The 16,684-nt window shown below is 43.4% G+C and overlaps 1 protein-coding gene across 1 annotated transcript in view; it reads right to left on the bottom strand.

Annotated features, from left to right (window-relative positions):
* LOC107219005 (GAS2-like protein pickled eggs) overlaps positions 1-16,684 on the bottom strand; it is a 43,164-nt gene that overhangs the window by 25,246 nt on the left and 1,234 nt on the right. The window contains exons 2-3 of the mRNA XM_015657059.2: positions 12,979-13,161; positions 1,736-2,257 (exon numbers count right to left, since the gene is read on the bottom strand). Coding sequence (XP_015512545.2) covers positions 1,736-2,257; positions 12,979-13,149 — 693 coding nt within the window. The 5' untranslated portion in view covers positions 13,150-13,161. The remainder of the gene's footprint in view (positions 1-1,735; positions 2,258-12,978; positions 13,162-16,684) is intronic.

Below are 16,684 nucleotides of genomic sequence, written 5' to 3'. Positions count from 1 at the left end.
GGAATCACGTGTAGGTGAAAAACCTCGCCCCCTTTTATGCCGCCTTAAAGTATTCCAACATTCTTCAATAATAATATGTTAAAAGAGCAGAAATTGGCAAGGTTATAACGAGAGAGCGAGTGAGGATCGAATTGCTGCTGATGTCGCCGACGATTCTTTACTTCGTCGTTTCATCGTCAGAAAATTTTGTTATCTCAAGCGTATCGGTGTAGATGCCTGAAATTCCTTTGCAGGAATAATTCGGGAAAATACGTTATAATTGCACCTTTCGTAATTAGAGGAACAACACTGTCGAAGTTCGAACGATCTGCGTCACTGCTAAATTCTACATACGAGTTACCATTTTCGTACCGATTGTGAGATTAACAATATATGTATACGTGCTTTTGAAGTCTGTCGATTGGCGTTAAGATTGTTATTATAGTCCTTGTTATTGTACGGTTGAACCGATACGCGATTTAATATTAGCTTCAAATTGAATAAGGCTCGTAGTTTGTCTTTGTTTAAAAAATGCTGAATCGAAAGTGCGTGGCTGACGATTCGCAAATAAACGCGTGTCGGGTATCGATATCGATATCGATAACGTAACAATTAGCGTAATTGCAGGTATAATGTACACGTATGATATTATATTACACACAGTGACGTTGACAATTTAATAATAAGATACGTGCCCGCGTTGATCGATCAAACGGTTTCAGCGACCGATCGCAGTAACATATCCATAAACTTATAAAGTCACTTCACGATAAATGTTTATCTCGCGTGCCGCGTTAATGGACCGAAGACGATCGTTTCGTGATCAGTCTCGATCGGGCGAAATCTTTGTCAATCGTCTCAATAAGTAGATAAAATGCTCGCGGTCACCGGTATAATAGAACCGTTTGAAGCGAAAGAAAAAAGCCGGATTGGCAAATCGGCTGCTCGCTATACCGAGGAAGAATTTCGCAAATACGCAGCAGTCTTGATTTCAAGCTTCGAAGCAAACCTGAGAAGAATCCGTTTCGCAATTAGCGAGTATTGTGTATACCTATAACAGACGGCATCGCTACGTGACTCAATATATGTGTAATGTACCCTGTGCCAATTAATCAGTTCAACCTAATCTACTTTTACTACATAGCGAATTATTATTCCCAGGAAAGAGAAGCGGGCGCTAACGTAACACTTCTGTCACGATTTACCGTCCAATTTGACCCCGGCGCTGATCGCTGAGTCTTAAAAGCTACCGTCAATTCTAATTCCGATTTTGCCAACTGGATAAGGCCGGTATTCCCCTCGAGACGTAAAAGGCAAATGTAAAGTTTCCAGGAGGTTACGGTAGAATATCGGGAATTATCGAATTCGGAAATGTTCCGGATCGGTTCCATGCAGCCGATGACAATCACGTGAACCCTAATCGGTCACCTGGTGTGAATTTCACCTCAAAAACTTTTCAAACTCCTCCCAGAATCCCTTGGTCATGGAAATGGGCCTTGCGGCGCCATTCTTCGTGCGAAACAAAAGCCGTTCTTCGACATTTTTCACACTTTCTTTAACTTTGTAACACCAACTTTGGTTAAGAAAACCGAGAAAGCTTTTTTTTCCACGATCCGTAAACAATACTCGGATATTTTTTTAGATTTTAGGAACTCATTTTTCAAGCAAAATATCACTTTCGGGGTGAACTTCCACCCAGTGTGACCGACCGGGACTCGAAGTGACTTCGGTAGACAATCGTCAACGTTGGACTCACCATCTCGTCGAGGCTCTTCAAGTCGTTAGTTACGATCTGAGGCTGAGGTCCGTAGATGAGACATGGCTGCTCCTCGTGCATCTCCTCGTAGTCGTCGTCGTCGCTCTCCTCGTTGTTGGCCCCGTTCGCCCCGTTAGCAGCCTTGTTTTCGGCGGCTATTTCCCGATCAATTTGCCTCTCCATTTGCACTAGCATAGGAGCGAGCATACCGAACTTAGCACCGCGTCTCGCGACCTCGAGGAGACATAGAATAACGTGTCGTTCGTTTTTCCGCATAATCAGATCGTCGGTTTCAAACAAAAGGCACTCGATGATCCCGAGGCTGTTCCTGCACCAGGATATGAAATTCGAAACGTTATCGCGGGCGAAGAAAGTCCCGGCTTTTGCATTTGGCAAAAATGCGACGTCGCTCAAATGGCTCATTGGCATAGCCAAGGAGGACGTCATCGAGCGAGTCATTGATTTCCGTGCCTGGCGTCTCGCCACGTAGTCAGATGCTGACTTTCGCACGTTGTTGGCATGCTGAAATCAGTAAAAAAGAAAACAAAATTAAATTAACAATAAATAATCACTCTTCCTCCACTACACCCGCGGAGACTGTAATGAATTCTTTTCGTCCGGCCATAAACTAGAAAAGTTACAAAATATACTCCTACGGTATCGCGTAATGTCTTGACTTGAAATATCACTTGGGAATGAGGCCGCGATGCGACGACCGATCGCCTAGCCTCGCCTCGCGGTTTTAACCACTGCCCTACAGCGGATCCTTAGTGTCAAAGTGTATTTTACGGTATAATTTTTCTTTCCCATAGTCTCGTCTCGCCTACGAATATCATCGCGTTGCGGCTGCACGCCGGCATCGAACGAGGCAAAAGCAAACCAAGCCGATGTCAGCGACGGCTGCACGACCGTGTCTGCCTGTCTATCTTTTTCTAGCAGATCCATAGTGAAAGGTGGATTGCCTGCTGAATGAAAATACGCGGCAACTCGCCTGCTGCAAGTCTTACCAAATAATTAATAGTTCCGTATATTTTACGTGTATCTATCTAAGCATTCATTCTTGTGCAGTCTTAGACGTTTTCGTATATCGTGCGTAGTTATAGGTATACTTTCCGCACGTGCACTTCATCTCAGATGTATGTTTCAACATGGACGACACACGTGCCTCTGTCACCGGGACAATATTCATTCGTCACAATCTTGTAGGTGTTTGCCTGAACTGCAGTGATATATTGTACGCGAGAGCGACAAGAGAAAGAGTTTTTGTTACAAATGCTGGCCCCGAATGAAAGAAAACAATTCCGGCCAAATGTCAGAGACGTTGTTAAAGCAAACGTTGAGAATTATCACGCCATTTGTGGATCTTGGCGATGTGTAATAATTCGTCGAATAGACGGTACGCAGCTTGACTTTTAAAGGACTATGAACCCGGTGGTTTGGTCGTTAGTTGTTGTTTTTTTTATTTATTTATTTTTTTTTCTACCACGTCCTCATCCTCTTGTCTTCGAGGATCGTGAAGAGGAGATAGATGTCTTACAGGATTCTTGTTCACGTGAAAAAGAATTCTTCGTTTCAACGTAGCAGTCTCGAAATTATTCTTTTAGAATACAGGAAGAGATGTAAAGTTTCATTCAACTACATCAGAGAGAATCTGTAACCGTGTTTCATGGACAAAAAAAAAAAAAAAAAACGGTGCGCAGCTTACAGACACAAAGACAATTGAAATAAATCAGAAATAAGGTCAAGTGAGTATTTATTACTGTACAGAATTCAACACAGAAATGATACGCAAGATGGCGCGACGTGTACGCGTGACGTCAAAAGTGCCGCAGCCAATCGCAAGTCCGACGAGACGTTCGAAACAAAAGAATGCAGCGGTTGAACAAAAGTTTATACGAAACAAAATATATCCAATATCGTCGTTACGTGGTTGATTGGATATTTATCACTGGTTGACTAAACTTTGATTATGCCTGCTAACGTTTGACGATGAAAACGAAAAAAAAAAAAAAAAAAGAACACGTACATTCATTTATCGGTATTTATCATTTGGTGAATAAACTTTGATCCTACCCATGCACACGGAGTGTGTATGAAAATATTTCTGTTCGCATATCGCGACCCCATTCGATCGTACGTATATACATACCGTAAAGTCTGCAGCAACAGCAGCATGCTGACACAAAGGTCATGTGTTCTGGACCGCGATTGGTTAAGTTTTTATATTTATTTAATTTACTTATTGTACTATACCCAATGCGTTATACCGTATCGGCTCTGGTGCCTACTACTGGATGTTTGCAACAGCACTCGAGGCGTGTGAAATAAAAACAATTTATGCTCGTGGGGGGAAATCTCTGTATACATATAATATACGGTGCATATTTTCTATAAGACGTAGTTGAACGAGTTGTGAGCCCAATTTTAGGACAGTTTCAACACCGTGTGACTGCGGCAGCAGAGACACATGTGCTAGGGTTCGGTGTGGTCGAGCTGACACAAGAGAGGCCTATACTATAAAATAAGTATAATATGTACATAAGTATAATGCACGGGGATATTTAGGGCCGCTGTTAGGTACGTATGTATGTATATATACATATATATATAACACGAGGCGTGGAATATGCATTCAAATGCACACGACCACAATTTATACATATGTGACAGCATCCGGTCTCCGCTGCAGCAGCAGCAGCAGCAGCAACAGCAGCCGTCGTTATTGCTCCCAAGGGATAATCGAGATCTTAGTACCGGGAACCGGTCGTCGGTTGGGGATTTCAACCCTTAACGAAGTTAACGTGAAAGAATTGGCTCCGCTTCTCATTCATGTACAATCACGCGCGCGTACGGGTGATAGAATTATATTTAAAGCGGTCTCGATTCTCAATCGCACGTGGGAAACAATTACCGAGATATCTAAAACACCGTGCTCGATTTCACCGAGTATTTTTATTTTTTCTCATATCTTTCTCTTCGATACGCTAGAGCTGAGAACGGACCGAGAGGAGAATCGCACTTCGACCACGACGACGAACCGCGATTTAAATTCCAAGTCCAGGTTGATAACCTCTGCGTAAAACTCGAGCACATATGGTGATATGGGCTGCAGATGAGTCGAAGGCAGGATGTCTGTCGCATTATGTGGCCTGTGACCCCCTGGCTCTGACATATCATCTCTTCTACACTTCACCAACTAAACCTCATGAAAACGATTACACTATACGTTATACGCACATCTCAAATTATTGTTACAAACAGATCTGGACTGCCTGCCTGCCTCAGTGACGACGACGATGTTCGATCAAGTTTGAGACGTTCCGCAAACCCCTTCGTAGGAGAAATCCTGCATCTTGGAAATGAAAATCCGAATGACGATAGAGATGGATAGAGATTCAAAGGATCGCGGGGTAAAATTGAGCGTGTATGTCATATCAGCGCGTATAATTTAGTAGGCGCGTACGTGAACGTGATTATAAATAGATAGCTCCTTCGGCTGCAGCAGCGAGCAAAGGGACAGGCGCAAATGTTCGCCGCATGGCTTTGTTCGAGATGACAAGGCGTCAGCCGGGTACGAGGCATTGCATAAACCAGACACGTTCGACGGGAGTCGTTTTCTCCATCACCCGTCCGTCTAATCGCCGTGCGCCAAGTCTTAGAGCTACGCGGCTTTTGTGCACGCGCATTCCGCTTGTTAGATGCCTTAATAAACTTCAAAGTTTAAGAAAACTACGGGGCGATTGTCGTTCCGCTGGATCGATAGATCGACGGATAAATCCCGTGCCCAGCTGCTGCTGCTGCACGACTGGAACAATGATTTATATACAGAACGAATTGCTAACGACCGAACGGTTTAATGCGCATGCGCTAAAATTCGAAAACAAGGGCAGTTGTTTTTTCAGGGTGACCAACATTTTTCTGGTTACATACATCGCGGCGACCTGTCATCTCAATTTATCAATGTTGGTCGTCCTCGCGACACGATTCCTCTTGCTCTCGAATTTTAGCGCATGCGCGTTAACCCTTTCGGTCGCACATTTTTAAACTCAATACTCGGGGTTTTCGGGGTTATACGAAGTATCGAAGATCTTTTGCAGTTGTAAATAAACTGCGATAAAACTAGGACATAGAAATTTTTAGGTATTAGAAATTCACTCTGTAGGTGTACCGAACTTATGTACGTAGTACGTACACGGATCAAAGTGCGTACGCGTATATTCTACGAAAGGAAAATTGCAAGTAGTGCTTGAGTTGTTTTTTTTGTTTTTTTTTTTTGGCAAGACTAGAAAGAAGCTCCTTAAAGTATTTATTAGCAAATTTTATCGTTTCGAATGACGAAAGTTTACTTTCTGACCGATTAGAGACCCTGCGGACAATTAAGATCCGGCCAACTTCTCGAATTGAAACTTTGCTACGAATTGCTGCAACAATCGATTAACTGCAAAATGAGATTCGGAGAACCTCGAGGCGTTGTTTGTGATAGCATAGCTTGAAACATTGTTCAATTTCTCAGAAAATCATAACTGCAACGTGAGTCGACGCTCGTGTTTTCCTTATACGTCGAAGTGAGATCATCGTTACTGTTTTCCGCACCCGTGATTCCAAAAGTTTAACGCTAACTCGACTCAATTGACTATATCAATGGTTAAACCGAATGGCAACCTGGTTTAATTTGAAATTAAAATGATGCATGTACGTGTAATATCCTTTTTTTCCACCGCTGCGCTACAACGCGACTGCGTGACCGCAACTTCGTATACACAGATTAGATACACACTAATTATAACGTATATTGATACATCCGTTAACCGAGAGGGGGGAGCAGAAAGTTATCCTCGTTGGTCGAAACGACCGGTCAAAGCTAAAGTAAAACTCGAAGTATCGTCAAGATCTAAATGACGATGGATCATTGAATATCTCTTACGGCATCGAGGATTGAATTAATTTTAAATCAACACCGATTCCGAATATCGGTCTATTAGCGATCGTAGATTGTTGAAAGAACACCGCGTTCAGGAAGATTCGCTTGTATACGGAAGCCATGCCTCGTGGGCTGCACACGTGCTCAGGAGGATTAAGAAGCGAGTCGTAAAATGCTTTTTGTAGAGTTAATTAAAATTCACGACAACGTGTGCTGCACGTTCTTCGATTTTAATTGTCCTCCTCGTCGCTGCGCTGTAAGCGAAGCGGTTTCGTACAAGCAGAAAGATCCGAACGATGAGCTTGTTGTTAGGTTCGATTGTCGAAACGAAGCTTGCAGAGAATCTACGAACCGCCGAAGCACTCTCGTTTGAAATTAGCCTGCACTTCGAATGAAGTACCGCGCGGTATTAAAGATGTATTGCTAATTGCGAGGCATGCGGTGCAGTTCGTCTCATACGATGATTATTACACGTCAAGAATTTAATTCAGGGAATCCTAATTGGCGGTTATCTAACCGTATTTACGACCCGCGACTCGATTCTTTTCAACATTTATTTTCATTTAATTGTCATGTGAAGATGGACATTTTCTGTCGTTATTCTTTATCGCTTTTTATCGTCACGAAAAAGAGAGAGTGTCGCGCGACTATTTCACATCGTACCAACGATGGCTGCTGTAGTGGCAAATCGTACGTACATCCATACGCCGCTAATTAACCTAACGAATAGAAACCTGTATAAAAATTCACTTATTTACCGTGCGTAAAAGTTGTATAATCAAAGCAGCAGACTTTTCATCATTCTCGACGAAAGAATTAACACCTTTTCGCGTACATCTGCGAGTCGGCGCTGCAAAAGCACGTTCCCTAAAACGGATTAGGATTAGGAACCGCGGTTCGCGGCGACGACGCACAAAGATTCATCGATTTCTAAAAACCTTTCAGGGTCCCGTGGGCCTAACAAAGGGAGGCCGTGTACTCCGTAGTCATAATATTCGTGAGCGTGGCTCAAACATGCAGCCGGACATTCGACACGGCTTTAGAAAAGGTCGAGACCTCGGTTTTCGGTTATTCCTTGTCGATTTTCAAACAATATCGGATTAACGTCTTTATTTAGAAGGCGCGTTTCTTTTTTTCATTATTTTTCTTTTAAGCAAGCAACAACCCATCGCGTTAAAAGTTATTTCTTCGAGAAGAACATAATTGGACAGGGTTGATAATTGATTGAAAAGACAGAGCGGTGTGTTATTCTTCTTCTTCTTGTTCTTATCTTCCGGAAGGGATTGTGTTTCTTGGAAGATCAGCTTTCCAGCAGCAGGAGCAACAGCCCTTAGAAAACGGCTGGAGTTGGCGTTATAAATATAAAAATAAATGAAATTCCGTCGTTAGGACGACTACTACAGCAGGGAGGCCGCCTGCATAGGGGCCGTTTTTCATTTTGTTCTATTTCTGGGATATTTTTCCAGCCGACCATACCGTGCCACCCTTAGAAGCGAGAACGGGGAAACGGCGGGGGAACACCTTGTGTAGGGTATATTTAGACGTACAGGGTGAAAGGAAATACGGACAGAGAGACATCGGGCGAACGTGTTTATCTCATTCATGCCGCACCGCCGCCACAGCAGCAGCATTTTTAGACTGCAAGCGCAAAGCTCCCGCCGCGTCGAGACCGTCGATGCGACTGCAGAGGAGCTTTCTTTATTCCTCGGCGACGACAAGGGAGAACCACCCAGTCCTGCCCCTCTTTCGCTCAGCAGTTGCGTAGACGACACGATCGTTCGTCTAATTGTTCTAAAAATCTATTAGGCCGTCGTTTACTTATATTCCTTTTCCTCCTCCTCGTCTCCACGAACCCGCATCGCTTTTACTTCGTTCGCCTGTACAAACAACCCGTTTCAAACGCGACGAGGCCATCAATAGGGGCTGATGTTCCTTGCACTCTGTGTAAACAGACGCGTAATTTTCTCACAGGGAGTAAACTTGAACCCGGAAATATCGTCTAGATTGTTCATCCCGCGCAGTATATAGTATAAACACCGACTTCTTCAATCCTTTGGAAGATTAAAATTGTTACAGTAATACAGAATTGAAACGATACGTAGCTTTGTAAACAAGAATTGCGGGATGCTTTTATTCTACGCGTTGTGTATACAATTATACGAGCCTGGAACGAAATTCTTACAGCGATTATAAAAGTGATTCGTGAGGTTATAAGCATAGATAATATACTGCCGATACCAGAAGTTTTTGATTAATTACACGGTGCGAAAATCTTCCTAAAAACCATCCGCTTCGTGTTTACAAAACACTTACGACGATCTTTGATCGATGATCGTTGCGGTGGACGGTTGTAGAAAAACGAAAAAGTCACAACCCTTCGGTACCGTTTAACCCGTGACAATTTCGTAGGATTGATCAAGGTCGAATTTTCCAAATTTTCTCAAATAGTTAGCGGTTCGTGGTAATCCGTAAAGGCTGTAAACGCCGCAACGGAAGATGCATGGCAGTAGTAACACAGGGAACACGTGGCGGTGGTGTTTGTACAGTGGGTGAAGGAGTTTATAGCCCGATTACCGAGGGAGCCGATACAAGAGCGTGGGCCTCGGGGCCCGGGGACCACCAAGAGGCGTCCGGCGAACAATGCATCGGGGTTTCGCGCCCGGCCCGTTAGCCATAAATCTGAATTCCAGGGAACGAGGAGGATGGCAGAGCCGAGGAGAGACGGTGTCAATTGCTGCTAATTGCAGCCACAGCGTCGGCGAATCGACTTCGGCGAAGCACCCGCTGAACCGGCGGCCTCGGGTTCATTCAGCGAAAACCGAAGGCTCCGGAGCTCAGGCGCAGCAGGTGGATCCCGGCCGCAGGCACGGGGCCTTATAAGGCCCAACTAGAGGCGGTTCGTATTTGTCATTTCCGACAGGAAGGACCCCGAAGGCACGCGCCGTGGCTCGCTCATCGAGGATGTGAAATGTGAACACAGTGCGCAGGATGATGCACCCGCGTGCAGCGCGATCTGACTTCGAATACGTAGGTACGTGAATCTCGATCCGAAATTCACGCACACTTGACGAACAAACCTTGAATTCAAATATAACGTATTAATTTTATGGGCCTACACGATGCCAGGCTTCGCATCGCATCCGAAATTCTCACCGTGCTCGAGTGTACTCGTATATTTATTACACACGTATTAACGTATGTACGGGGCATTCGGTGACATCTCGATCAAGATTTTACCTCGATGTCTCGGATTGGCTTTGTAATTTTTTCTATGAAAGTACGCGACAAAAATCGCAAAATTTATAAAAAAAAAAAAAAAAAACTTGTGAAATATAAAAAAATTTTTTACACCTAATCAATCATACTTCAGATACGATGGGTCGAAAAATTATGAAAAAAATTATAAAGCCAATGTGACACATCGACGTCAAATCTTGATCAACATGTCATGGAATGCCCCGTATGTATGTATGTACGTACGTGACGACATCGCAACGCGTCCTGTAAGGACGTTGCGGTCAAGTTTCAACCGCGATTAAATCACTCTTTCTTCATTATTACAGATTCAGACGAATGTTGGATTATTTGTGGAGATGAAATTAGCCTTGTGCCATTATTTACTATGGGGAATGATCTTCGGAAAATTACCGCACGCGTTGTAAGGGTACGATATCGCGGTTCTTTGGCCTCGCGCTGAACTCTCGATTATAAACGGTTTTCTGCACGATTTTAAGAAGAAAAGAAAATTCCAGTGCCTGCAGAATCCGTAACCTCGTCAGTACCTATAAATAGTCGTAATAGTATTTGTATATAATCTAAGCATCTCGCGGAGCTGATCTCCTTTCTCTCATTCTCCTCGTAGTGCGGTGATGAGAAAACGTTTCGAAGAGAAAAAAAAAAAATAAAATAACCGACCAAAGTTCACTTGTCCCGAGCTCTTTGCTCTCCGTGGGGCAAAATCACTTCCGGTTGAAAGGTACACGTATACAATAGGATTCGGTATTGATTTAGTATTTCAAGTATTCACGTGAGAGCCATTAAAAAAGGTTTGTTCTGAAATTGATAGTTTGTGATTGAGAAAAAAAAAAATAAAAAAAAAAAAAAGAAACAGAAATGAAAATTTTTATAATTACAAGCTGCCGAGTTATAATGAGCATTCAAAGCTAATTATCACGGGATGATTACTGCGTGACCTGAAACTTTCACACTGTCGATCACAGAGCAAGACTCGCGATATTGCCAAAGTCACGTAACAAAGCATGTAACACGTTAAATTGAATATTTTAGGCAAACCAATTGCGCTATCGCGCCTGCCAGCGTACGATAATTTCATCTTCTCTTCTGCACACAAGCCGTGTCTGCACATATTAGGTGTAATACAAGCATATTACGACACCGTACGAATTACAGGAACGTTGCATGTACGTATTATACGTGATCGAGAGCGGGTTAGTAAAATTACCACCATCCTAGCTGCAGGGGTATATACAATAGCGAATAGATAAGCCGGGAGAGGTACGAGGTATTCACTCGGTATCGCACGTGCCGCATAAATTCCCCATAGGCTTGTTATAAATTTCAACCTCCCGTTGGTACAGAAATATTGAGAGTAGGTAGACGACGACTACGACGATAAGTTTACAAGGTGGAGAAAGTCCGCATAGATTAAACCCGACCCGATGAATTCCTGCACAATATGCATGCATGCATGCGCATACGCGTGCGTTCACGACGTCTTATATGCACGCGGACTTTGCGCATATCCCACGGTTCACAATTTCAACTCTAATCAGCAGCTACGGACGCATTGCTGCTACATATTCACGTATCCGATGTAACATCTCAAAGAAATTTCAAGAAAAGCGTTGCGATTATTATCGCCTTTAAGTTACTTGCCTTTGGTTATTGCCAACTATGCCTTATTAATTGCCTTCAATGGAATATAAATCGTGCAGTTTTTTCCCGATACTTTTTCACAGTACAATGTGAAACGAAGAATGTGAACGCGAATACAATGGTCCGGGAATATTTTACTCTACGTAAAGTGGTTTAGATGGAAAACCGCGATGCTTTCTTCGACTAATTGTTGTTAACTCGGTGTCGAATATGTGCCAGAAATAATGCTTTTTGGACGCGTAGGAATACATCCAGAACCTAAATAAACAACGAATGACAAATTTCATCGGCGAATATAATAAATTCAACTCATCGAAATCGGGTTAGGTGTAAAAAATGCTTGTCGAGTTCGTGGCTGATACGGAAATATCGCGATACGATTCCGCATACATGCGTTTATTCTTGAAATATTACGAAATACCGCGCTTCGATCGACGTCACGAAAATTTTTTCCTCTTGAAATTTTCCCAGCGCAACAATAACTGAAAAATCTAATTGCTGAAAGTTTGATCTCTAAAATTATTTCGATTCAAGTATCAAGCAAAACAAACAACAAGGAATTGCTTGTTTTTTTTTTGTTTGTTTTTTTTACAACCGCGTTGATTGTACGACAGAAAAAAGTGAGCCACCGATCGTTGAGAGGTGGCAAAGAAGCGGTTTAATTGGATTTTAATGTCTGTATTAGAATCCATTGACTCGGTATCCGGTCGCGTATCGCGTGGGCGAGGGAGAGAAAAGAGTCGTTACGTATATCGATGTCCTATTGAAGTTAATTACTCGACTCTTTGATCAATGATTCCGAGCACGTTTACCTTCAAACCGGCCAGAGTTTCCGCTGACGAACGTCACAGACATCCTTTCTCCCTTTACTTTCCCACTTCTATTATCTTTCTCTCCACCTTTCAATTCATCCGTCTGTACATCCATCCGCCTGTCCTTCTCTCTTTCTCTCCCCTTCCCCATTACGTCGCACTGCACATGTCACACACGTAAGTTAACTGTATCCGATATCCTGTGCACGCGATGACTCGTCCGGATCTCGAACTGTTATACCTACATCTGAGAATAAGATAAGACATGTGGACAAAACTCACGGGCATACATCCGTCCGTAAAACATGCCTGGTAATTTGTTAGAGGTAAACGAGAAGCACGGGACGATGACGACTCGTAGACTAGACTAGATTACCGAGTCGCGGACACTCGACGGTATACTTTTCGTCTATTTGCACCGTGCAAACTAAACGCCACCATCCTAGTCATCCTAAAGATTCGAACCTCCGATAAGAAACTCGCGGTTCCTCGCACGGCTCTGACTCAATCTCTCCGATCCAATTTCACTTTTCGTTTTAATCGTGCTTCGACTCGCACGATGTTCGAACAAAGTATCTACCAACGACAAAAGGAATCTTGAAAGGGAATTGTACCTTGCATAAAGCAACTCCGGTGTCCAGTCTGTCCATAAAATTGTCCAAGTTGACTCTGAGCTCGGGGTAAAGAGCGTTGAGCCACTCGGCCAAGTCTTCTTTCATCGCTACCAGGTACTCTTCGGATGATTTGAAGGGCCTGTAAGGCCGGGCTTCGAGCAGCACCGACATGTTGGATTGAATCTGTAACAGAAATAGGGCCGGGGTAATTATTTATAAATCAGACGCGTCGATTAGCGATTGGATGGAATTGCAGAAACACGGGCGGTGGTCGCAATCGAAAGTAGTAACTTTTACCTAATCGCCTCGATCGGGGAGGTGGTCCGTCGTCCACGAAAAGATAACGTAACGTGATCCTGCCGATGGGTTGTTACAGGCTCGAGCAAGAAATTATGCTAATTCGTGGATTACTTCATAACTAAAAATACGATCGATTCGGCAAGGAGTCTCGCAGACGTGGCATCTCCTTTTTATTATATTGCGTCATTTGGCACTTGACACAAGAGTGTAGGTATAACGTCTCGCGGGTACTTCACTACGCGCGTTTCGAGTAGTCACACCTCGTACAACATGCATGTATCTCTACCCGGTGATAAGTGTATGCAAACTTCGGAGAAGACTTTGAGTTACGGCTAGAAAATCCCTGAGGGAGAATTATTATTATTAATCTTCATCTTTTTAGCCGATGTAGATAATGCGACGTGACTTTTAAATAACACAAATTCTATTATCCTGATTGAGTATAACGGATGTGAAAATATGTGTAAGTACGAATGTATGAAAGGCATGTTTATTCATAGTGACACGGTTGAAAGTTCGCGCTATTATACGCGAGTGAGCAGATCGCGGATTAGAATTTAGAAAGGCATCGCATCGCGCCCCGCCATCAAATGTCACCAACAGCCAAATGTCCTTCTCCGGAATCCTCGTGTCAATTGATCATTACGTATAACCCCGTCTCAAGAATGCAGTCCTTGCGCATTTAAGGTCCCACAATTAATACGGCCGAGAAAAGATACCGTTTGAAGAAATGGACAAGCGTTGCAAGTGAACGATATTACAGCTGATTTATTCTATTATTTCAATTACATTTTACGACCATTTGCTGGGAACAAACAAACGTCTTTATCTACTGTTATACGTGCACGAGGACGTTCTCATAAGCACCACTCGTATTCCTAACACAGAGTAAACAATAACGCCGTCACAAATTCGATTGCGGTTAATCTAAAACCGACGATGACTCGCCCGTTATTATATACTAGCTAGAATTTTAAATAATAACCTCACGATTCGCGAACGCATATGTATATGTGTACAGCACATACGGTATTAGTGCACGAAGTAATTATTCTGTGCGCTAAATCAACGCAAGGTATTCTGGTAAAAAAAATGTATAAATAGATAAATAACATGTTACCGCGTGTCAAAGATATCTTTGACGAATCATAACTTGGTAAAACTTGATTGTTTCAGCCACGTTTGTATAATTTCGCCGCAACGATAAAGACGAAGAAGAAGAAGAGATATTTTTCGACCAGAAAGAAATACCCCTGCACAATTACGTGAAATAAGTATTTTTTTTCAACTCATTTTTCACTTCACAGCCTATAAAATTGGACCTTTAATTATTTTCTTTTTTCAACCGTCGCGTCGTAGCTACAAATTTATGCAGACTCAAGTCCCTTACGAAGACCGAATGAAATACGTACAACGTATTTTATACAAGTACACAATGACTAAAGTATACGTATTAATACGCAGGCTGTTGCAGAGTGTGAATGGAGTAAATGACCAGTTAATAAGTCCTAACAGTTTCGAGCTCTTTGAAAATATCTTTTCCCCGCTAAGCCTAGTGTCTGAACCGTTATAATACGCGCGAGCCTGGCGCATAATAAACGACAACCAGCGGGAATACACAAACACACGCACACACACACACGTCATATATTCTCGGGTAAATATGTACATACGTATGTCCACACACGGTTACACAAATTTTTTCCGACAAGCTGATATTCGGTCGCGTTCTACTATCGCCCACGCGTCTGCAGGCCTGCAGGAAATTCCATCTTTTCTTATTTTTTCCACATTTCCGTGTACACACGGATACCTATAACCATATACGTTACTCGTCCAGTTTATAGTTTCTCGGTCACGATTCGTGTGCAACCGTGCGGGGCCACGGTATGCTCGTAAACGCGGTTGAACTTGAATTTTGATCGAGGGTTCTTCGTACGCTAATGCGGGAAAATATACTTGCAATATAACGAGGCGTTACGATTATTTGGACCAGCGATCGATCATGCAATGACTCGAAACGATTCTACGGTGAAATTGTTACAGGATTTCGGAGTGTGCCAAGCATCGGTTCGACGATCAGTCTCAAACGACGCTAGGGGAGCGAAAAAGCTCCCTTGCATCGAGGATAAGCAACGAACCCTCGACGAATCGGTGGCGATGATTTCTTTTTTCACACCGCAGAGAGCACCGATTGGAAATAAAACGAGGCTCGAATCATTATCGCGCGCATCTGTCGGCGCTCCGAGCGAAGAGGGTGATGATTATTCTTGATATTAATTCGCGGGGGGAATTGCGTCGATCCTTGAATGCCTCGTCGGAGAGCGAATCCGTCCGCGTCCTCGCGTTCCTGACCGTGCTGCAGCTGCGTGGCACGAGAGAAAAATACTCGAAGCCGTTCATCACCGGGCGTGGAATACGGCTAACGAGATGAGTTATTGCCCTGTGTCAATGCGAATATTTCGCGATACCACGGGGGTATAGAAAAGCTGCTAAACCGTGCATAACGAACGCCCCGGAGCCAAGGCGTGACTCGATGGACGCGTGAAGAATCACGAGAAAATTACACACCTACCTACCTACCCAGTTGCGGGAACGCGATTGACTCCCGGGTGGTATCTCTATAGTTACACCTCTAGTTCCTACGCACTATAATGCCTGTAAACATAGTAAACAAACTAAAGAAACGTGAGCTTGCGCTCGCTGCTGCGCAGCCCTCGGGCCGCGTGCGGATGAGAATCTTGTGAATGAGCGTGCCACTCCATTCACTATCCTCGAGTTAAACTCCGGAGAGCTTGAGGCAGCGGCGGCAGCCACTTCGGATAGACGCTAATTGCTCGACGTTTTCTCCCGCTGCAGCGTTGTCTCGGCACCCCCCCCCCCCCCCCCCCGCCTATCTTTCTTTCATCCGTTGCGTTTCTTCCGCATCCCCAATTGCATGTTTTTAGTTGAAATATTATAACGATCCAGGCGTTACGGAATAAAAAAATTAGTTCATTGGGACTATTTTTACGATAATACTAGTTGACGCAGAAACCTTGTTCATTTTGTCACATGTGCAAGGTCTTACATGTCTTTTATCTGAGACGAATAGCGGATCAGAAAGGGGGTGATTTCACCCTTTGTTACAATATCAACCCATCCGATTCTACAAAAATCGAGAAGAAATGAAGATTTATTTCTCTATTTGTGTTTAAAGGATTTTTGTTTTTGTGCACTTGAATTGTAGACATTAATCGCATATCGTAATATCGCATCGCGCTGAAATGTTAGTGATGAGAGGAGTCGGGATAAAGGTGAGTCAGAAGCTGAACTTCGTGATAGACTTTGATCTGTGATATGTCGACGATAAATATCCGTATTATCAGAATCTAAAGTTTCTTTTTCAAGCTATTGTGCCCGTATT

Source organism: Neodiprion lecontei, chromosome 3 (assembly GCF_021901455.1).
Source record: "Neodiprion lecontei isolate iyNeoLeco1 chromosome 3, iyNeoLeco1.1, whole genome shotgun sequence".
Taxonomy (NCBI): Eukaryota; Metazoa; Arthropoda; class Insecta; order Hymenoptera; family Diprionidae; genus Neodiprion; species Neodiprion lecontei.
Note: the sequence above shows the minus strand (reverse complement) of the source record. Positions and strands in the feature narration are given on the sequence as shown.